General features: G+C 40.3%; 1 protein-coding gene across 4 annotated transcripts in view; it reads right to left on the bottom strand.

Annotated features, from left to right (window-relative positions):
- PDE1A (phosphodiesterase 1A) overlaps positions 1–23484 on the bottom strand; it is a 428052-nt gene that overhangs the window by 149592 nt on the left and 254976 nt on the right. For all 4 annotated transcript variants that reach the window (XM_033947141.1, XM_033947139.1, XM_033947140.1 and 1 more), the window contains exon 5: positions 5643–5759. In XM_033947141.1, coding sequence (XP_033803032.1) covers positions 5643–5759 — 117 coding nt within the window. The remainder of the gene's footprint in view (positions 1–5642; positions 5760–23484) is intronic.

The raw sequence follows: 23484 nt of genomic DNA, 5'->3' as shown, positions 1-23484 counted from the left end.
TAACTTTTTATACACGTTCTATATAGTGTTGCACATCACTTATATATTGTGTGAATCTCAAAAAGGGGCACGGACAACCGATTTTTGAACATTTACATTTGGGATGGGCGGGAAGATATTATTATTGAGAATAGGGGAAGGTTTTTATGGTAATATATGTTTTGGTGTTTTATTGAATGATTATTGGGTGGGCGGGTGGGTGGATGGATGGAAAAAATGGTTGATTATGTACATGTGAAAGTTGAATGTGCTATTATTATATCATCATTTGTTGCATTTGTTGTATTGCACTGTTGAAGGTTTGAAAACCAATAAAGAATATTTTTAAAAAGGGGGCACGGACAGAGTAAGACCATGGGCAGATTGTGGGCGTTCCTAAAAATTAGGCATACTGTTATACAATATGCCCAATCCACGTATAATTTAGGCACGGATATTTAAGCATGGTTTTAATTGGCCTAAATAGATAAGCCTAAGGGCTCCTTTTATGAAGGCGCATTAGGGCCTTATCGCGCAGAATAGCGTGCGCTAAAATGCTGTGCGCGCTAGCCGCTACTGCCTCCTCTTGGAGCAGGCGGTAGTTTTACGGCTAGCACACGCTATAGCGCGCGCTAATCCGGTACGTGCGCTACAAACGCTAGCGCACCTTCATAAAAGGAGCCCTAAATGTTAGCGATGCATAGGGCTGCTAAGTGCGATTCTATAAAAGGCATATACCATATATAGAATCATGCTAAACACCATTCTGATTGTGCCAATTTTTTTTAGGAACTATATATAGGGTTTCAGCCTAACTTTGGGCATGAGCATTTACACCTGCCAAAGGTTGGTATAAATGCTTGTGCCCAACTGATGGCGGTTAGGTGCGCAAATGCAGGTATTCTATAAAATGCACCTAATTTCTGGGAATGATTTTGATCTACCCATACTTCTCCTATGGCCACGCCCCCTTTAGAATTGTACATTATGAAATCTAGGTGCATATATTATAGAGTAGATTCACATGCAACTTCTAATTACTGACAATTAAGTGCTTATCAACTAATTAACTAATTTGTTTATATGCAGATCTGTGATCCATACCTCAAATTGCATACCTAAACAGAATCTGGGCAAAAGTGACTAAATGCATGGATCAGGGACTGCAAGGCTGAGTACTCCAGACAATGCCTGATAGAGCACATGGTTTATGGTTTATTTGAACTTTCTATACTGCCTTTGCTGTTGAGCAGGCCAAGGTGATGTACAAACTAAAAACACTTATAGAAAAGAACACCAAAATGTCAGTAAATAGACCATGCATTCAAGAAGTGCATAGGAGAAAGAAATCTAAAATAATCCAGAATAACAATACAGTGGAACCTTGGTTTACGAGCATAATTCGTTCCAGAAGCATGCTCGTAAATCAAGTTACTCGTATATCAAAGCGAGTTTCCCCATAGGAATGAATGAAAACTCGCTTTGATTCATTCCACCAAACTCCCCCCCCCCCACACCTGTGGCTACCAGTGCTGCTCCATCACCCTCTCCCCCCCACTCTAACCGGCTTCGAACCCCTCGATCCGGCATCACAACCCCCCCCCCCGCAAACGCCCCCCCTGTGAGAACCACATCGCACCACCGTGCTGAAAGAGGCATCTGCCCGCCCTTCCTCTCAAACACGCTCCTTACCCCTTCTGCTGGTTGTGAGAGTGAAAGCAAGCTCCCGCCTCTTGCCTGGGCTGGACCTTGAGCATCTGCGCATGTTCAAGGCCTGGCCCAGGCAAGAGGCGGGAGCTTGCTTTCACTCTCACAACCAGCAGAAGGGGTAAGGAGCGTGTTTGAGAGGAAAGGCGGGCGGATGCCGCTTTCAGCACGGGGGTGCGATGCGGTTCTCATGGGGGGGGCGTTCGCGGGGGGGGGGTGTTGCGATGCCAGTTCGGAAGGTGCGATGCCGGTTAGAGCGGGGAGGAGGTGCTCGCATATCGGAACATGCTCGGTTTGTGAGGCAAAAGTTTGCTGAGTGTTTTGCTCGTCTTGCAAAACACTCACAAACTGGGTTACTCACAAACCGAGGTTCCACTGTAGTTACAAACTTTAAAAAAAAAGTTCTAAATCTTCTAAAAGACAAAACAGGATTTCTTTTGACTCTTAGGATTACTAACCAATTGCCGTTCTAAATGCCAATCTAAGAAGAAAAATATTCAGGGTCATTTTCATTTTAGGGAAAGATAACCGTATATAACATGATTTTTGATCCTGGGCAGTAAGTGTAATTTCCTAATTGCTCATGCCTAAAAGAATAGAAAAAGGTCTGTTATTTTCATAAAACTTTGCTTATGTGATCAGGATAGTCAAATTTTTCAATTTACCTATTTAAAACATGAAAATGCTGAATTTTCAACTTTTCATTCTTATAAAATCATACAAAGCGCATTCTTATAAAGGCATAAAAAAGCAACATATGAATCACAATTAACATGTATTTATACTAAAGTTATACAAAGATGACCACGGAAGATTTAGAAGTGAGTAGTTTTGAAATTTACCTTTTTTTACAGAACATTCCAAATTGATTTCAAGCTGAGAAAACTTAGTGGCACTTTTATTTATCATTTTTAATATTTATACACTGCTTATAGTCTAATCGGTTTACATTCAGGTACTCAAATATGTCTCCCTATCTGTCCCAGTGGGCTCACAATCTGACTAACATACCTGAGGCAATGGGATGCCCTGGGAGGGGCCTAAGGCAGCCCTGATTGGCTTAGGACCTTAGGCCCCACCCAATGCATCCCAAGATGCACTAGGATGGGGAAGGGCCACCATTTTGAAGAGGTAATCCTAACGACAGGAGAGATTGGGCAACTCTCCTGCCGATGTTTCATCGAAGATACAGGTGTGTATGTGGGGATGTCAGAAGGGGGGCTGGGGGGATGTCAGAAGGGGTGCCGGGGGTGTGTGGGGTATAGAAGTATTCGGAAGGCATGGTGGGTGGGAGGGAAAAAGAGAGGAGATGGGGATCTCCATGCTGGTTCTGCTGATCACAGCAGGGGAATCCCTGATCAGCTTAGCCAGCAGGACTCCCCAAAGCAGTGGTTTTAAGGAGTCCTGCCAGCTCAGATGATCAGGAATTCCCCTGCTGCAATCAGCTGATGGCTGGCCCTGGCACCGGTTAGAGAATCCAGGTGTTAATGCCCAGGAACAAAAATTGTGTTGCATAGTGTAATCATATACCCTCCCTTTTACTAAGTTGTGGTAGAGGGTTTTACTGTGGCCTGGAGCACTAAATGCTCTGACGCTACTCCAATTCTCATAGAATTCCTATGAGAATTGGAGTTGCATCATAGCATTTCGCACTTTGGGCTGTGGTAGAAACCTCTTAGGGGGACTTAGGGGGAATAATAAAAATATGATAAATGTCAACAGAATACAAAAGATCCCATAATGGGCAGTATGGAAGAACATTCATATAACATAGGTATGATATTCATGATGTCAGCACAATACAAATGAAACACCTTAATAGGCAGGTGCAGGGGAAAATGTAGTTGATACATATAGACAGGATGACATGGGCAATACAAAATCATTGAGGTAAATATGATGGGTGGCTAAACTGAAGTCAAATTATGTGCAGCTAGCTAGCCTAGATACAAAGCAAGTGGATAGTCAGTCATCACATTTCGTATTAAAGATTTAGGAAAAGAGGTAGGCTTATCAGGAGTACATGAAAATGCCTTTATAAACCCATTTATATGGTGTGTAGCATTCTAAAATTATCTTCATTTTATGTCATTGACAAAAAAAAAAATAAATAATACATTTCTATATTAAATTGATTATATTTAAAACTCAGTTTATCATGTTGGGAGTGGAAATGTTATTGCACATATTATTGTTTTTAGCGCATGCTTTAACGGTATATTTTGAAAATATAAAGCAAAGCTTTTTATGTAGAAACTAGTCTTTAAGCCCGTTACATTAACGGGCGCTAGAACATATGTGTGTGTGTCTGTCTTTCTTTCTTTCTCTCTCTCTCCTTAGCCGCTTTCTTTCTTTATACCTTTCTTTTACCTTGGCTGTCCATCACCACCCCTTGCCTGCTCCCCCTGTCCATTTTCCCTTCCTTTTACCTCCACTGTGTCCACCACCACCCCTTCACTGCTCTCCTTACACAGCAGCAGCCCTTCTCCCTTTGTTTTACCCCCCCCCTGTCCAGCAGCACCTCTTTCCTTCTCCCCCTGTCCAACATTAGTCCTCCATTCCTTTTCCTTCTCCCCCTGTCCAGCAGTAGGCATCCCTTCCTTTTTTATCCCCCCTCCTCCTTCTTATCCCTATGATACTCTTACCTTGCTCTGCCCCTGATCAGAGGTTCCCGACAGCCGCCCAGTTGCACCCATTGGAAAAGTTCCCACTGCCGCATCCCGCACCCCTCCTGACGCGGCTCCCGCTGTCCTTTCTGTCTGTCTCTGTCCCTGGCCCCCTTTGCCTGTCTATCTTTCTGTGTAGCTCCCTGCCCCTGTGTCTTTCTTCTTTTCTTTCTGTCTCCCTTCCTCCCTCTGTCTGTCTGTCCAAAGCAGCATTCCATCCCCCTCCATTTCCCTCCCCCCACACCAGTTCCCTGTGCACCTGCCCCTGTGTCTTTCTTATTTTCTTTGTGTTTCCCTTCCTCTCTCTGTCTGTCTGTCCAAAGCAGCATTCCCTCCCCCTCCATTTCCCTCCCCCCCCCACCAGTTCCCTGTGTAGCAGCATTAGCGTTTCCTCTACCCCCCCCCTTTCCCTTCCTGCGGTCCGGACTACAAAGGTGGTGATTCCAGCAGCGCTTGCATCAGTCTCCACACGCTGCTTCGGGCCCTTCTACTGCCCTGATTTACTCTGGCACGTCCCTGATGACATCATCAGAGACGTGGCAGAGCAAATCAGGGCAGTAGAAGGGCCCGAAGCAGCATGTGAAGACTGATGCACACGCTGCTGGAATCGCCATTCGGGCCCGCGGGAAGAAAAGGGGGTGGGCGGCAAAGGAGGAACGGAGATCGGCGGCGGCAGGAGGAACGGAGATCGTCGTCTGGCTGCAGTCCGGCTTGTGGAGGCAATAGGCTGGTGACGTATTAGCGCGCATGCGCACTCCTTCGGCCACAGACTTACACGCACGGAACACGCAAATAGGAGTGCGCATGCGCGGCTAGCTCTTTATTATATTAGATGGCTCTAAAACTGTCCAAAGTATATGTACTTAAATTTAAGAGCACATATGTATGCAAGTTTATCTGACCTAGATAGAGGTATTCCCTGGGGCAAGGTAGGAGCAGGGTTTGAACTAATGCAAATATCTTATAAAATACACAGGTATGCATAGAAAATTAAATGGGAAGTTTATGCATGATAAAGCCAGATTTTGCACCCTATGTTGCACCATATGTGGGTTTTTCTATGGGGTATTTTCTTAAGGTAAAATATTTACATAGTTTCCCTTAGAAAACTGGTAAAATGATATGCACCCCTGTACCACAAGTGGGGTAGCATGCTATAAAATACCAGTAGCCCTGTGGCAGCTTAAGTAGCAGATTTCCTCTAAAGAGCATATATTCTGCAAATGTTCTAAATATGGATTGCGACTAGAACACATGTTCTACATTGCAGTTTTTGTGTAAATATTTGACCTTGAAGCGGTTGATAAGGTCATAACGGGTGAAGAGTTCGTACACCATGAATTTCAGCGCATGCTCTCCACTTGCATCATTTAGGGCAAACACATCAAAGGACCATTTGTCAGCATCCTGTCGGGAGAAGAAAAGGAAGGTAACACAGGCATCATATTTATGCAGGGTTTATCAATCAATATAGTGTATTTTCACCGTGATTCATCCTTGGTTGATCTTGGTTAGTTGTTATGTTTTATACCTTATTATTAAATATGGCTTATGTAATATTATTATTGTATTTTATTTGTATTGTTTATCATACTGTGATTTTCAGAGGTCTGTTCTGTTACCCTTCACAAACTCTTACACAAGATTTACCATACTGGGAGAGACCAAAGGTCCATCAAGCCCAGTATACTGATTCCAACAGTGACCAACCCAGGTCACAAGTTATCTAGAGAAATTCAAAAGAGTAAAACAGATTTGGTTCTAACTTTTGGTTAGAAAGGCAATTTACAAATTGAAGAAATACATTTTTATATATACTGTATATGGAATACTTTTGATTGGGTTTTACTTTAACTTATATGATACCAAACATTGCACAATATATGTGAGTTGCATACTGTAACAGTTTTAGAACCAGTTGCATAAGTTGCTATAACCAAGATACATGTAAAAAAACAACTATTTTAGAAAGATAAGGTACACCTTTATGTTCCCTTCTAAAACCACCACTTAGAGCCAACTGTGATAGGCATATGTGTATATGCATGCATGCTCAGGGGCAGGTGTAAATACACATGTATCTTTGTGTGGATATAGGTGTATACTTTGTATTTTGCAAAGCATATGCATGCAAACTCCAATCTTTACCCAACTCCTCTCCCAGGAACATCTACTTTATAAACGTATGAAGGATATTTGCGAACTTGCTCCCTGTGTACACTTGAACACAGAAATGGCTAGGTTTCCATTTGTAAAATTAGATTTTCTACATTGAAATTCTTTATAAAATTTAATTCTTGTTTATGGTTATATTTATTAAAATCTTGCTTTACTCTCCTCTTGAAATGACTCAAGTCAGGCACACAAATAAGTAAAGTACTTATATAGGCTGGGTAACTTATCCAGATATCTTTGGTGTGGTGCCTGTCCTACTAAATGAATATTAGCACTGACTGGTTATGTCATGTGACATAGCTGGTGACTGGAATATTCAGTGAGAAATAGCCATCTATCTCCTGCTGAATATTGGTGGTTAGCCAGCTTACCATGATTTAGCCAGCCAGGAGTTGTTCCCAGCTGGCTAAATGCTGAATATCGGGCAGTATACTGTACATTTCAGATAGAAAAGCAGCTTCTAGAAAAAAGATAAAAAAAGGTTTAACTGCATTTACTCAAAAGGTGTCCAAAATCAGATAAAAAAGATTTTTGACTATATATATATATCATACATATATATACTAATATACAGTATTTGTAACTTCATTTTCAGAAAGGCACAATATTGTCCTCTTGGTAGAGGACTGTCACCAGGGGTGAGTTCCAAAACCTGTTAAGTATGAAAAGCTGTTTTTTGGATAAAGTTTTTAATTTTCAACAATTTTATCCAACATAACATTTTTTTTCAGTGAATATTATATACCTTATGAATAAATGCCTTTTAGTGATTATCTATAAAGGCAGTCTCATTTTTGGAAAAAAAGTATACTTTGGTTTTGGAACTCACCGTTTGAACTGTCTTTGTCTCCATTAGCTGTTGTGAATCAATTATTTTGTGACAGAATCCTCAGCCACACAGGCAGTCACTGAAATCTACTAACAACTAATAAAAATGAGCCCATATAACACACATAAATAATGCGATTCTTTTTCAATTGGTAATTCTTTTTATAAGCATCACAACCTATATTGATAACATATGATAAGACATATAATGCATTTTACATTGAACGTTGAGGTTGGAATTGGGACCTCCAGGTTGGGACAGTCAGTTCCTCTGATATTTTACAAAAGGTTCTCTTGAATATAGAGACTTTTGTAAAATATGTGTAAGGTTGCCAGCAAATACACATGCATCTGTTGACACATAAAGCAGGAGCAGCCAATTCAGGAAAAATAAATCTTCATCAGAACGTGGTATCACATGTAACCAGTGGAACCATAACAATATAAGAACAGCCTTAGTGGATCAGACTAATGGTTAATCTAGCCCAGTATCCAGTCTTCATGGAGGCCAATCCAACTCACAAGAACCTGGCAAAAACCCAAATAGTAACAGCATTCCATGCCACCGATCCAGGGCAAGCAATGGCTTCTCCCATGTCTGTCTCAACAGCAGTTTATGGACTTTTCCACCAGGAACTTGTCTAAATCTTTTTTTAAACCAGCTACATTAGCCACTCTTACCACATCCTCTGGTAATATATTCCAGAGCTAAACTATTCTCTTAGTGAAAAAAAATATTTCCTCATATTGGTTTTAAAAGTATTACTCTGTAACTTCATCGAGTATTATTAAGAAGGGTATTACAACAAGAACGAAAGAAGTCATCCTGCCGTTGTATCGGGCAATGGTGTGACCGCACCTGGAGTACTGTATTGGTCGCCGTACCTTAAGAAGGATGTGGCAATACTTGAGAGGGTCCAGAGGAGGGCGACAAGAATGATTAAGGGCATGGAAACCTTTCGTACACTGAAAGATTGGAGAGACTGGGGCTCTTCTCCCTGGAAAAGCAGAGACTCAGAGGAGACATGATAGAGACCTACAAGATCATGAAGGGCATAGAGAGAGAGTAGAGAGGGACAGATTCTTCAAACTTTCAGAACATAAAAGAACAAGAGGGCATTCGGAAAAGTTGAAAGGGGATAGATTCAAAACAAATGCTAGGAAGTTTTTCTTTACCCAGTGTGTGGTGGACACCTGGAATGCGCTTCCATAGGGCATAATAGGGCAGAGCACGGTACTGGGGTTCAAGAAAGGATTGGACAATTTCCTGCTGGAAAAAGGGATAGAGGGGTATAGTTAGAGGATTACTTCACAGGTCCTGGACCTGTTGGGCTGCCGCGTGAGCAGATTGCTGGGAACGATGGACCTTAGGTCTGACCCAGCAGAGGCATTGCTTATGTTCTTATGTCCCCTAGCCTTTGTAAATCTTGATGCAGTAAAAAAAAATCGATCCACTTGTACCCGTTCTACACCACTATTTCCCCTCAACCATCTCTTTTCCAAGCTGAAGAGCCCTAACCTCTTTAGTCTTTCCTCATACAAGAGGAGTTCCATCCCGTTTATCATCTTGGTTGCTCTTATACACATGTAAGTGTTGATCTTGCAAATTAAACTTGTATTTGTTGGTATTTACATGTTTATGTGCTGGATTATACAAAGTTACACATATAAAATGAGAATAATTAAGGAGCTGAAAAAATTTTAAAATGGGATTATACAGTTCACACAGAATTTAGCATAATTGCCCTCCAAATGACTGGTGAAGACTCTCCAAGTTCAAATGTTCAGGTATCTGGCATTTGTGTGTGACTTGAAACCGGTGCAAAAATCAGCATATAAGTTTAAAGATATTGTGCATTTTCATTTAAAATAGCTGGAAATTTGTTGGCCTGCCTAAACCATGGAACATGGAGCATCTCTGTGTTTAATTAGCTGCTTTCAACAATCACCATTTACAAGCATATGTCATCTGCTATTTCCAGATGTGGATGCTTCAAAAATTAACCCCTAAATCAGGCTAATGAAATGCGGCTGTAAAATTGCAAAGATTTCAATCATTGCTAATAAAAAAAAAGATTTTCAATAGTTGCTGGAATCACATTGTAGCCTTGTATAGTTCTGAGAGCCTCCCATATCCACTGCTCTGTAGCAGTAGTCAGTGCGCTTCCAGAGTTCTCCACAGTAAGTCAGAGGATCTCAGAGATTCTAACTGTTGTGAAGAAATCCTGATATCAGGGGATAAAAGTGAAATGTCTCAAATGCATCTTACGTTTGCCTTTGACATTTTCACAACTACGTATTTATAAAAAAATGGCAAGATTTTGATAGGTCTCAATTATTGAAGTCTTATGGCAATTTTACTTGGGACTGCATAGCAAAGTATGCGGCTACCGTTTGCCAGACATTCAGTGTTATTTAAATGGCCAGAAATAGCTCCTGGCCAATTAAATAGCATTTGTCTGGTTAAGCACTAATATTCAGTGGGAGATAGCTGACTATCTCCGCTGAATATTAGCATTTAGGCCCGGATTCTCAAAATGGTGCTGGAATTGGCCGGTGCCTGAAATAAACTGTGCTGGTCACAAGTCACTCAAACTATGATGCCATTTTGAGAATCACGATCTGCGTCAAAGACAGGCACTGGACACGTAGGCCAGGGTTTTACAGGCCTACATTTCTGGCACCTATCTTTGATGCAGAATCACGCTTAGTGGCGTCGAATGTCAACCCCGCACATTACCATGCCTCTTATTGACATTCAGTGCCGGTAAGTGCTGTATAGATACAATTCAGGCACCTTTTTTATAGGTGCTTTGCAATGCCTACTTTTTTTTTTCTTAATTAGTTATGAATTGATTTTTAATGGCATGGTCAATTACTGCACTGTTAATAGCCAATTAAAACATTCTTAATGGTGCCGTTTTGAGAATCCAGGACTTAGCGGTTAAAATTTTGCTGGCTATATTGCATAATAGTCGCCAATTTTAAATGCTGACCAGCCAAGTTTAGTGGACAAATCAAACCACACAAATAGCTGATCTATCTCTGACCACTATAACGTAACCAGCCAATACTTAAAATTGATTTAGCCAGCTAAGTTTGAGCCAGCCAAAAATAGATCAGATATTCAAAACTGGTCACCAGAAATGGCCTGGCACTGAATATTCAGGCTCAACACTGACTGCGGAAGTTAGCCAGCCTCCCTCCGGCCGTCTCAATATCGGCTCCCAGGTATTTAGTTTAGGCATATGTTTAGACTATCTTGTGGCTTAGAAAAAAATGCTTATAATAATGTAACTGCCAATAAAGTTTAGAACGTTTCATATTGATCAGTAAATGTGCAGAAACAATCAATAATCAGAAAGAAGGCAATGTAATGCAAGGTGTTGATGTGACAAAATTGAAACAAATACACGGTGCCCAAGCAAATAAAAGAATGAAAAAAGGCAAAGACCAGCTGCAACAAAAAACGGCTGACAACAACCAGTACATGCAAATCCTGTGAGTTTTAATTATTACATATTGTAATGAGCTCTAGAAGACCTTTATAGACAATCCTAACATTATGTATGTTCTTATGTAAAACACTATGGGGCTCATAATTATTCTTTTTTTAAAAGACATTCAAAAAGTGGCCTAAATTGGTACTTGGACAATCAAAAAGACAGATCGTCCAAGTACCGATAATCAAAGCTGGTTTTAGATGTATCTAAAATCAGCTTAGGCCTTTACCCTGCCTCTAAACACCTAGAGTGAAAAGAGGCATTTTTAGAGGAGGGGAAAGTGCGGGAGGTGGGCAAACCTAGACTTGGTCGTACAGTAAGTATAACCAAAATTTTAACAAGGTTGCCCAGTCGGAACTTATACGTTTCGACTTATACCAAGTCAAAACAGGTATAAATTCCGAATAGGGGCTGCTGAGTTGATCGCAGCAGCCGCGATCAGCTCATCAGCCCTGGCATCCTGCCCACCCCCCATCACAATGATCGCGGCAGGAGAGATGCCTAATCTCCCCTGCCACGATAGCAATCCCCAACAATACCGGCAGGAGGGAACCCAACCTTTCCTGCCGAAGCGCAAGTCCCCCATGACTCCCCCATCCTGAAAATACTGGCATGAGGGAGCTCAAGCCCTCCTGCCGGAAAGCAACCCCATACCCCCCTCAAATACAGACAGGAGGGATCCCAGGCCCTCCTGCCCACAGCACCCCCGCCCCCGTGACCCTCTGATCGACCTCCCCGAACCCACGACCACCCCATCCTGAACCCCTGAATGGCCCTCCCTAAATCCATGACACCCCCCTCAACACCCCAACCACAACCCCTCAATTCAACTTACGTTAGGTTGGCCGGATGGATGGGTCCCAAGCCCGTCCGATCGGCAGGCCCACCATCCTCCAAATGGCAGGCCTAGGGCCTGATTGGGCAAAGCACTTAAAACCCCGCCCATAGGAGGGGCCTTAGGTGCCTGGGCCAACTGAAATTGGCCCAGTTGCCTTAGGCCCCTCCTGTGAGCGGGACCATAGGCACATGGGCTTGGGCTCTCTCCTGCTGGTATTTTCGGGATGGTGGGGTCATGGTGGAACTTGCTCCTCAGCAGGAGGGGTTGGGCTCCCTCCTGCTGGTCCTTGACTGGTTCACTTCATACCTTTCCAATCGAATCTCTTCAGTTAAGTTTAATAATGAATATTCCAATCCTTATTCTACATCCTTCGGCATCCCCCAAGGATCTATTTTATCTCCACTTTTATTTAACATTTTTCTCTCCCCATTGCTGAGTCTGTGTCAATCAATTGGTTTTACCTCCTTTTCTTACGCTGATGATATCCAATTAATGTTCCCTTTTGATCCCGAAAATCAGGAAGACATATTGTCTATAAATAAAAAACTAGATCTAGTACATAATTGGCTAAATATGAATAAATTGGTGCTAAATATTAAGAAAACAAAAATTATGATCTTTAATTGGAAAAATAACCTAACTCTCAAATCCCCATTTATCCTAAACAATAATTCCATAGAGATTGTACACAATCTAAAAATTTTGGGAGTTATAATCGACGATAAACTGATTTTCCATGAACATATCAATAACATAGTCAAATCCTGTTTCTATAAATTGCGACTAATACGATCGATCACTAAATTCTTGGAACCTAAATCTCGTAACATTCTCATCCATTCTTTAGTTATAACAAAGATCGATTACTGTAATTCTTTATTAATTAACATCACTCAAAAAGAAAAACGACGTCTTCAAATTATACAAAATACTGCTATTAAATTGATTTACAATGCTAAGAAATTTGATCACGTTACACCTTTATTGATCGATGCTCATTGGCTTCCTATAAGCCATCGTATTTTATATAAAGTATTGCTACTTATATTTAAAACTCTAACTTACAATGAGCCCCAATTTATTTCAAGAATGTTAATCCCTTACAACCCAACTCGCTCTTTAAGATCATCTTCCCAAAATTTATTAGTCATACCCTCTCTGAAAACAATAGGAACAAGAAGATCAGATATGTTCTCTGTTATGGGCCCAAAATGGTGGAATTATCTCCCACAATCTATTATAATCGAAAGAGATTTACATTCTTTTAAAAAATCTTTGAAAACACACCTTTTTAAAGACGCTTTTAATTCCTAGCTTTTCTTAACATTTTAAACTTTTATCTAACCCTTCCCTTATGTTTTTTGCCCTATTTGTTTTCTTAACTAAGATAGATGTAATCTTTTCCCTTCCCTCCCCTCCACCTCAAGTCTGTCCTGTCTCAAACTTATGTTATTGAGTTTTAATGTTGTATCTTGATATTTTATGTTTTATTTTGTACATCGCTTTGTAATCAGATTTAGCGATAAATCAAATGTTAATAAACCTTGAACCTTGAACCTTTTCGGGATTCGGGGGCTCACACCTCAGCAGGAGGGTTTGGGCTCCCTCCTGCCAGTATTGTCGGTGTTCGGGGAGGGGGGAGTTGAACTGTATATCTGGACGCTTACCACCGTTTTATGGATACTATTGAATAAACATTTGCATCTTCAGGTTAGTTATGGACTTTGAAAGGAAAGAATAATTGCTTTAGGTGGTGCTATGTCTATTCAACATAAAGCCATACATAGATTTGCTACAAAATTCTTTTGGCTCATTGTCTCAAAATACAAGATCCCTAAATTGTATTGATAACAGACTAGCAATAGTCTTTATATCAATGTAAGGAGCGTGTGCTCTATACATAATTATAGCCCCTTTTCTAATAGTATTAAAATTCTAGATAAAACACTTCCTATTTTGTTTGAATACTTTTCAACATAATTTATGATGAATGGTCCTTCTCTTTTATTATTTGCAGTAATCCTCCCTTTCTTCTTCCTTGTTTTGATTTTATGCTTACAGGGTGATTTATTGAATATATTCAGCCAGAAATATAGTTCCATTGCTAAAAGACAAACAAAACAATAATGTTTGAAGGAAGCGTTTGTACTGCATGAGCTCAGCATACAAATAGTTTTCTGACTCTTTTTCAAGAAGGAAATTAAGCTTCTAAACATCTGAGGGAAATTAGTTTAAAAAAGTTGATTCAAAGCTAGTTTGTATAAACTGAAAGAATTAGATAAAATAATTCAATTAAAGCCTTGTAAAAGCAAAAATTTCAGAATTAATTAGCAATAATTCCTAACCGGTCTATAACCCAGGTAGTATTTATTTATTTTTTTAGCATTTATATACCACTTATAACCTAAGTAGTGTATATTCAGATACTCAAGCATTTTTCCTTATCTGTCCCGGCAGACTCACACTCTGTCTAATGTACCTGGGGCAATGGGGGATTAAGTGATTTGAATCTCCACAACTCTTGAAAAAATCTATATATGTGTAGCCCTTCCTATACAAGAAGTTGCTTATACCACCAGTGGCTCACATCTCCTTAAAGATTCGTGAAGATTTCTAAAAGAGGAGGAAAAAGCCTCAGACTCACACCTACTGCGGCAGTTTAGCATACACTCAGGCTTTCAAACAGATACCTCATCGGCATTAAAAAAAAAAACATCTCCTCAATCCATTCCTCCAAATTCTTTTAAATGTTTAAATTCTTTCAAAACTCCTTAGAATTGTGAGCCAGACTTCTGATGTTCAGGCTGTGTCAGGGTGCGACCTAAGAAACTGCTTTCTGCTAATGTGTTCAAACTGCATTCGGGTGTGTGTAGCATGGGGGTTACCCCCCCCCCCTTTTACTGAACCACAATAGCATATTTTAGCACAGGGAGCTGCGCTGAATGCTCCCGACACTCACAGAATTCCTATGAACGTTGGGAGCAGCGCGCAGCTTTCAGCGCAGCTCCCTACACTAAAAACCACTATCGCGGTTTACTAAAAGAGGGGTGGGGGTTAATGAGCTAAAATTCTACTTTGCAATGATTTTCCTGTGTATCCTATAAACTCCACTATGCGGGGACTGACTCATGAGTATCTTTATAGCGCTGTGTATACCTAGTATCAGTGCTCTAGTAATGGAGTGATAGTTAGTATTAATAGTAGTACAAGAAAATATTTTTACTTGACAATAAGTTATGTGGTATTTTCACTACACAACTACTCCACCCCCTATGGTTAAATATAAAAATGTCACTGATAAAGCCACTTGAAGACAATGAAGCTAGAATGAGGAAGAAGAAAAGGATGAGAAGTTGTTATGCTAGAGAAAAAAGTAATAGTTGTAAAAGAAGATATAGTGAGAGGATGTCTGAATTGTCTTTCCTGTAACAGTGTACGGTAATCTGAGGCCTTGCTTCCTGTCTGCCTTTTATTCTTCTGTTCCCTTCTCTATCCTTCTCTCCTTCCCTTCTTACTTTGTTCACTTATAACTCTCCTTTTTCCTTTTATTATACTTCTTTCTTGATTCTTCCTTTCTTTTTCTTATTCCATTTCCTATTGTTTTCTAAAGCCAACCCCTCTATCTCCTCTGCTGCAGTAACCATGGCCAAATAAGAGGTTCCACATTAATAAAACAATTTGTCCTACTCCAAATTTTTTTGTAACTTAAATTTCTCTCAGTGAAAACTGCACCACATCATCTCACTTTAGAACATGAAGGCAGAATTGCTCCTGTAAATATTCATTTGCTTAAAGGTACACAATATATATTAAGCTCCTCCAAACTTCTAGGCAGATCCCAGTGAAATATGAGAAAACTGTAAATTTTTTAAAAAATGAGCAGGAGGATCCAAAATAGCTACAGTGCATTAATGCGCTGATCTCTGGTACTATGTCTGTAGAATGGGAAAGTAATATGTCCAGACTAAGAATGTTCCATTCCCTACTTCACAAGGTCCATGGTTGGTACATTCAATCATCATCTAGTGCAGGGATCTCAAAGTCCCTCCTTGAGGGCCACAATCAAGTCGGGTTTTCAGGATTTCCCCAATGAATATGAATGAGATCTATGTGCATGCACTGCTTTCAATGCATATTCATTGGGGAAATCCTGAAAATCCAACTGGATTGCGGCCCTCAAGGAGGGACTTTGAGATCCCTGATCTAGTGGGAGGCTGGGAATATAGTGCTTTCAAATTATGATGAAGGTACTTTTGCCAATAGCAAGAGTGAAGTCCTGTTAAGCCTGGACTAACAGAACATGTCCCCTTCAAATTAATGGATCCCATAGCAGCACTGTACAATTGGCATTTACACCTGCATGCCAATTAAGCATGCAGATGCTGCATAATTCTTCTAAAATGGCTCCTTTAGATACTGTATATGTTTAGGAATGTCAGTATGTTAGGGTTTAATATTTCTGTTACAGATATTTTCTGAGCATCTAAGGAAAAGTCAAAGGCCTTTCTAAAGAGGCAGTGAGTTATTTCCTTGGGGCAACTTGTTTGTTGCATTTTCCATGTTTATGAGTAGTTAAATTCTAGAATGCTAAAAATATATTTTACGGGTATTACCTCTCTCAAAGAAAGATTTCCTCTGTCTAAGATTTATTTTTAATGATCAGCATTGGTGGATGACTTATTAAGCTCTTTCTTATATTGGATATGCCTCTTGAACTGTTCTTATTTACTTTTTGTTGGTGTTATTTCTATTTTGGGACTATTATCTTGCTTTAATTTCTTTGGTTCTCTCCCCCAGCTCATTGTCTGCCCTATAATTTAATTGTCTTTGTTTTCTTTCTTATTCTTCCTAGTGTGCTTTGTGAAGCATTTTGTGAGTGAAGGCTCTATGTATCCTGAAAACCTGATTGGCAAGGGGGTACTCAGGATCGGTTTGGGAAACACTGCTGTAGATAGCAAACCTTGATCCACAGATCTCAATGAATAGTTTGGAACACAATGCTTGAGAGCAAGAATGAAAGATAGCCAGGAACATTTTTGTGTAATGCCTTAAAACCCATAGTTACAACTTTGAACTTGAAACAGAAGCCAGTAGAAGTAATATGCTCAAATGAATGACATCCATTCAAAAGGCATACATCTGTGTTCTGTATCAATTGGAGAACTTTAAGTATCAGGACCAGTAAGTTAAGTTACAGTTAATTGTCAATGGTTAATTAACAAGTTAAGTACATTTGAGAACATCCAGGTAGAGATAGCTCTGGTACATCTTTAAACTAATGTTAATGCAGTCTCTATGGAAGGCTAAAGAGGCAAGAAGAACTAAATATCACCAGTATGAAACTGGTGTGAACTTCAAAGTCTGTCAAAATGTACAAATTGGACACAAGTAAATATGAAAGAATATAGAGCCTTGGAACACATCAGTGTTAGAGAAGAACATGAAGAGAACTCCTGATTTGCTAGGTATGATCTCTCAAATATGATTGCAATCACCTAAGCATATATAGCTTTAGTTTGCTTATCAAAATTGAATGATAAAGGGTATCAAAAGCAGAAGACACATCAAGTAATACAACCAATAGGGAAGGGTCTACATCATACTCCTACAAGATAATATCAAGGGCAGCTCCCAGCACTATTTCAAAGGGGCCATAGAAGACCCTTCATTACCTCCTGTCACAGAAGTTGGTCCCTTATGGCCCTCCCAACCATGTCACCCACCAGTACATAAGCCCCTAAAAATCTTCTCCACCATATAATCACCCGAAAGAGCTTCCCTCCCTAGCACTTGACCCCCTGAAGACAGAGTTTCCCTCCGCCATTTAACCCTCACCCCCATAAAGCTTATCTCCCAGACATATAATCCCATCCCTCATGAATAATTTCCCTCCTGACATATAACCCCTCCAAAGAGCCACCCCTCCTGAAGACCCCTCACCTCTTGTAACTTCCCCATGCCTGCTGTAGGTATTCCATAATGGTCTAATGTAAGGTGGGCAGGAGCATTCTGGCTCTTGAAGGAAAATAGTGGCTCTGGTCTCCAGAAGTAGTAGTACTACAAAGGCCCATTAGCATCATTTTGAACCTAGTGCTGGGAGCAAGAGTAACAAGGGATCATTCCTGCTTTGGATCCACTAGACACTAAGGAACCCTTAATGGAGGTCTGGAGAAGGGATCTACATGGGTCGGAAAGTCTTTGGGAAGGGTTATGTGCCAGGAGGAAGGTATTTGAGGGGAGAGGTAGGTGCTGGGAGGTGACAAGGTTGAGGGTAATCATATAATTTTATTTGCATGTTATATTTTGGAAAGTGGCTGTTCATTTTGGATGTTCTCATGTATTTTAAAACAGGAAACTCCAATGTTTTTCCAGTTCAAAACTGATTGCATGATAGGCCTTTTTTTGGACATTATGAGCAGGACATCCCAATTTTGACTTGGAAGTTCTTTTGAAAATGTCCCTCTAAATCAGTGGTTCCCAACCCTGTCCTGGAGGAACACCAGGCCAATTGGGTTTTCAGGCTAGCCCTAATGAATATGCATGAAGCAAATTTGCATGCCTATCACTTCCATCATATGCAAATCTCTCTCATGCATATTCATTAGGGCTAGCCTGAAAACCCGATTGGCCTGGTGTTCCTCCAGGACAGGGTTGGGAATCACTGCTCTAAATGATAACATTGACAGAATATGATATAAAGTACATGAAGCTGGATTAACCTATCATTAATCTAAATTTATCTAAAAGGTAAGTTTTTAAACAATTTAGGAATGAGAAGTAAGAAGATTGCTGCCTTATAGCTAATCGTAGATTATTCAAAAAACAACCACTTGGTATGAAAAAGATCCCTCTATTAATTTCTTAAAGTAAATGCCTTTTAATGAAGGAAAGTTTAACTCTAGTCAGTCTGTTACTTGACTAGTTCTAGACTTAGATATTATACGAATTAATTGAATAAGGTGGATAGAAGTTAGTTCATATAAGATCTTGTAAATAAAACAAGAATATTTAAATAAAATGCAAGCTTTAAATGTTAGTCAGTGAAGTTTTAATATTAAGGATGATATATGGTCATATTTACTTGATATGAAAATTAAGGCCCCCTTTTATTGAGCTGTGGTAGAGGTTTCTACCGTAGCTGGGAGCACTAAAGGCTCCTTTTACTAAGCCGCGTTAGGGCTTTAATGCACGGAATAGCGCACGCTAAATTGCCACCGCGCTAGACCTTAACGCCGGCATTGACCTGGCATTAGTTCTAGCCGCATAGCACGGGTTTAGTGCGTGCTAAAATGCTGCGTGTGCTAAAAATGCTAATGCAGCTTAGTAAAAGGAGCCCTAAATATTCAAATGCTACTCTGACACTCATTGGAATTCTATGAAGGTTGGAGCTTTTAGCGCTTCGGGAAGATAAATGAGCTGCTGTATTTTGTAACAATTGAAAACCATTCTGCAGTTTTATTGAAATGCCAAGATACAAAGGCCTCCTTTTATCAAGCCGTACTAGGTTTTTTTATCGTCAGCCGCTGCGATAAAACTCCGACGCTCGTATGAATTCTATGAGCGTTGGAGCTTTTATTGCAGCAGCCGGTTTGATAGAAGGGGGCCAAAATGTGCAATAATCCAACTAAGATAAAATTCAGCTCTAAATCAACATAGATAAATTACTCTTATGAAAATATGAATGGATAGTCCTAAGTTGTTTAAGTCTAAAGTAAACTTTTATAAGCAAATGATTTATTTTCAAATCCAAGGACAGTGAAGAATTATACCAAGTAACTTGGTTGACTTCTGCACTGTCAATTTATCACTTTGGCCTAATGAGATTATTGTTGACAAAGATTCACGTTGTTTGCTAAACCAGAGTACCTTGGTTTAACCTGTGTTTAATGTTAATAAATGAGATCGTAAATTTAGTAATACAAGTAACTATTTTGGAAGTGGAATATTCTAAATCTGATGAGACAGGAACTAAAATAAAAATGTCATCTACATAAGAAAGACAAATTTCATCTGCTGCTAAAGAAATAGAGTTAAGAGAGCTTATGAAAACTTTGAATAGAATTGGTGATCCTTGAGGGACTCCACATACAGGTTTCTAAGCATGAGAAAAAGTTCCCTTCATTTTAACCATACATTTACTGTTAACCAAGAATTTTCTGAACCGGTTTAAGATAATTTATTTATTTATTTGATTTTTTTTAGCCCATTTTCCCAAAGGAGCTTAGAATGGGTTATAAATCAGGTACTCAAGCATTTTTCCCTATCTGTCCTGGTGGGCTCACAGTCTATCTAATGTATCTGGGGCAGTGGAGGATTAAGGCCCAGATTCTCTAAACAGCGCAGTTGGCGGCCACCTTAAAAGTGGCCACCAATCACATGTCAATCATGTGACGGGTGCCATTTAGAGTATTGCACCTCTAGCAAAGGTAGGCGCCAGAAATGTAGGCCAGGGTTTTCAAGGCCTTCATTTCCGGCACCTACTTTTGATGTGAATCACGCTTCCATAGGCGTTTTACGGCAGCTAATGAAACTTCTGCCATTAGCCACATCTACTGTGTTGTTAGGCGTCATAAAAGTGGCTATACAGGGTTACCATTATTTAGTCTGGAAAACCCCGGACACATGACCTCACCCTGTTCCGCCCCCAGCCCTGCCCTCACAAAGCCTCCTCTCTTCCCCGACGAGCTCTGGCCACGTCTGGAGGGCCTGGAGCATGCACAGATGCGTGTGACATTATCTGCACATGTTCAGAGGCCCTCCAGATGTGGCCGGAGCTTGTCGAGGCTTTCCAAAGCTTGCTAGGTTTTGGAAAGTCCATCTGAGAGCCCAGACAGACCTCTAAAAAGAGGACATGTCCAGGTTTTCACAGATGCCTGGTAACCCTATGCCTACAGAGGTATGATTCTAGTGCCTTGAAAATCAGTTTAAAATATCTTTTAAATAGCATTTTTCACTTAGGTTAGGTGCCAGTAGGATGCCTGCTTGCACATAAAAAACTGACACCATTTAATGAATATGGGCCTAAGTAACTTGCTCAGCGTTCCAAGGAGCAGTGTGAGGTTCTAACTCGCAACCTCAGAGTGCTGAGGTAGTAGCTCTAACCACTACACCATACTCTCCTCTTTAGGAGAAAATAGAAGAAATTCCTATTTCTTCTATAAAGTTCTTGAATTTGTTACCAGCTCATTTTCGCAGCCTGCTGCAAACCCTCCACATTTTCCCCATTCCCCTTAAATTCTTATTCTTCAATAAACCTTCTTCTCCCCAGGACATGTTCAGGTTTCACTGACTCTCTTCAAGATCCTATGCAGAGCATTGTCCCAAGCACAGCACTTATAGATCAGTCCCACTTTCCTATGACTACTGTAGAGTCACCTTCTCATTGACCGTAATCTAATTCAGTAACTGCACAGATAAAGGGAACACCGGAGAGCTATAGAGGGCTGAACAGTGAAAAGTATCCAGATATTTTGACTATCCTTCTGGCTTTGAGATTAATTTACAAATCTGAAGAATTCTAAAAAAAAAAAAATACAGACAGGTGGCTACCATAGCATCCTGAGCTCCAAGCATATCTGATAGGGTCCCCCTAAACTTTGGGCCCTAGACATTCCCTAACCCAGCTCTGACTATAAGCTCAAAAGTATTCTGTTTTTCTTTTAAATCAAATGGAAAAAAAAATATTTTTTTTCTCTCAATGAACAGATAAGCTCTGAAACTCATTGCCAGGGGAAGTGGTAACAGTTAGAATATTTAGGTTTAAAAAGGATTTAGAGAAGTTCCTGGAGGAAAAGTCCATAATCTGTTTTGAAAATAGACTTTGGGAAAGCTACTAGTTATTGTTGGGATTGTTAGCATAAAATCTTGTTACTCTTTGGGATTCTGCCAGGTGCTTGGCCTGGATTGGCCACTGTCTGAAGCAGGATACTGGACTAGATGAAACATCACAGTCTGACCAGTATGGCTTTTTTTTTTCAACTTGTCTTTATTGGACCTGTAGAGCAAAAGTATGTTCCTTATGTTTTTTAAGTAGAGGACACAAACCTGTTAAACAGTTAAGTCAAAGTAACTTGGCTTCTCAACATGCTGTACTCCAACTAGATTGTTCAGAATGTATCAAAACATATCTATTTAGTTAAAACATAAATGTAATATTGACTTTGCAAGTCTAGTAAACCATAGTAACATGGTAAATGATAGCAGATAAATTCTGTTCTAGAATGTTGCCTGAGTAAGACCTGGGCTTCAGTGTCTCTCTCTTGTATTTTTAAGTTTTTAGTTTTATTTAGTTTTATTTTGTTCCTTTCATCTACCTTATTCATAGTTTTACAGGGTTCTGTACTTTTTTATTTTAATTTTCACTCGGGTGAGTCAGAAAACATCTTGGATAGGAGGAGTTTGACAGTTATAGAATCACAGCATAACTATCTACTAACCTAAAGGCCTGGAATGGTTCATTTTCAGCAGAGGCCCTTCCTACCTGCGTGTGGTGACTGGAGATTGCTGCGGGGAGATCGTTGCTTGAGGCATGGTTGATCGCTGCTAGTGGTTGCCTAGGATGGGGCAGCATCTGCTCTCTGATTGGGGAGGACCTGGTGGTGTCTCCGGATCTATGGGGGGGGGGCTCTGTGCCGTGGACTCCTCTTCCCGGTTGTCCGATGGAGGCAGAGTGCTGTATTCTTCGGGAGCTGCCCATGAGCATCCACCGCCCACCCAGAGCAGTGTGGCCCGCCGCTGGATTGTTCTATCTCTGTGCATCTGCCTGGAAGTGATGAGTCAGGGCTGCGGCAGCTGGAAAGCCTGAGCTGATATCTGTCCTGTCTGGACTTTTGCCGTTGGGATTATTTAAAATATGCTGAGGCAACAGAGATGCTTCAGGAAATTGGACTTCTGCCAGACTTATTTGATTTTGTTTTTCAATTTTTTCTTCCAGTTTATGAATTATTTTAAATTTTATTCCATTGTTTTTACCCCTATTCTTTTTATTTTACTAACTAAATTCTATTGTTTAACGGTTCCTCCCTTCTATTCCTTTTTACATATTCCTTTAATTCATTTAGATATCATTTACATAGATTGTGCTCCTATCTGTAAAGTTAGAAATTTCTATGAAATATTCTACATACTTCTCTCATCTCCACTCCTTCCTGCCCTCCATAGTCTTCCCTACCCTCTTCTAACCCCTTCCTCTGTAATGTCCCTCCCTACCTTCTTCTAACCCCTTCCTCTGTAATGTATAGATATGTGCGACACACAAATGGAAGAAATGAAATGAAATAAACACCTGAATGGCCAATACAGCCTGCCCAACCATACAAGCTCCATAAATTAATCATTTAATTTAAATGGTCCTTTTTCTTAGATATTTCTGGGCCAGAAACCCAGAGTTCTGCCCAGTAGTGTGCTTAGGTTCTATCTACCGAAGTCTCCGTCAAAGCTCACTCCAGCCCATCTTAACTATCCCAGCCGTCGAAACCCTCCCCAGCCCATCCTCAACTGAATATCTATATACGAGACACAGACCGTGCAAGCCTGCCCAGTACTAGTCTTAGTTCCTTCAATGTATACCCATTATTTTCTGATTAGAGATCTTCTGTGTTCATCTCACGCTTGTTTGAACTCTGTCACCGTTTTCTTCTCTACCACCTCCCCATTCCACGCATCAACCACCTTCTCCATAAAGAAGAATCTCCTGACATTACTCTTGAATCTACCACCCCTCAACTTCAAATTATGCCCTCTGGTTTTACCATTTTCCTTTCTCTGGAATAGATTTTGTTCTACGTTA

This window comes from Geotrypetes seraphini, chromosome 5 (genome assembly GCF_902459505.1).
Source record: "Geotrypetes seraphini chromosome 5, aGeoSer1.1, whole genome shotgun sequence".
Classification (NCBI taxonomy): Eukaryota; Metazoa; Chordata; class Amphibia; order Gymnophiona; family Dermophiidae; genus Geotrypetes; species Geotrypetes seraphini.
This window is presented reverse-complemented; position numbering and strand designations above follow the sequence as displayed.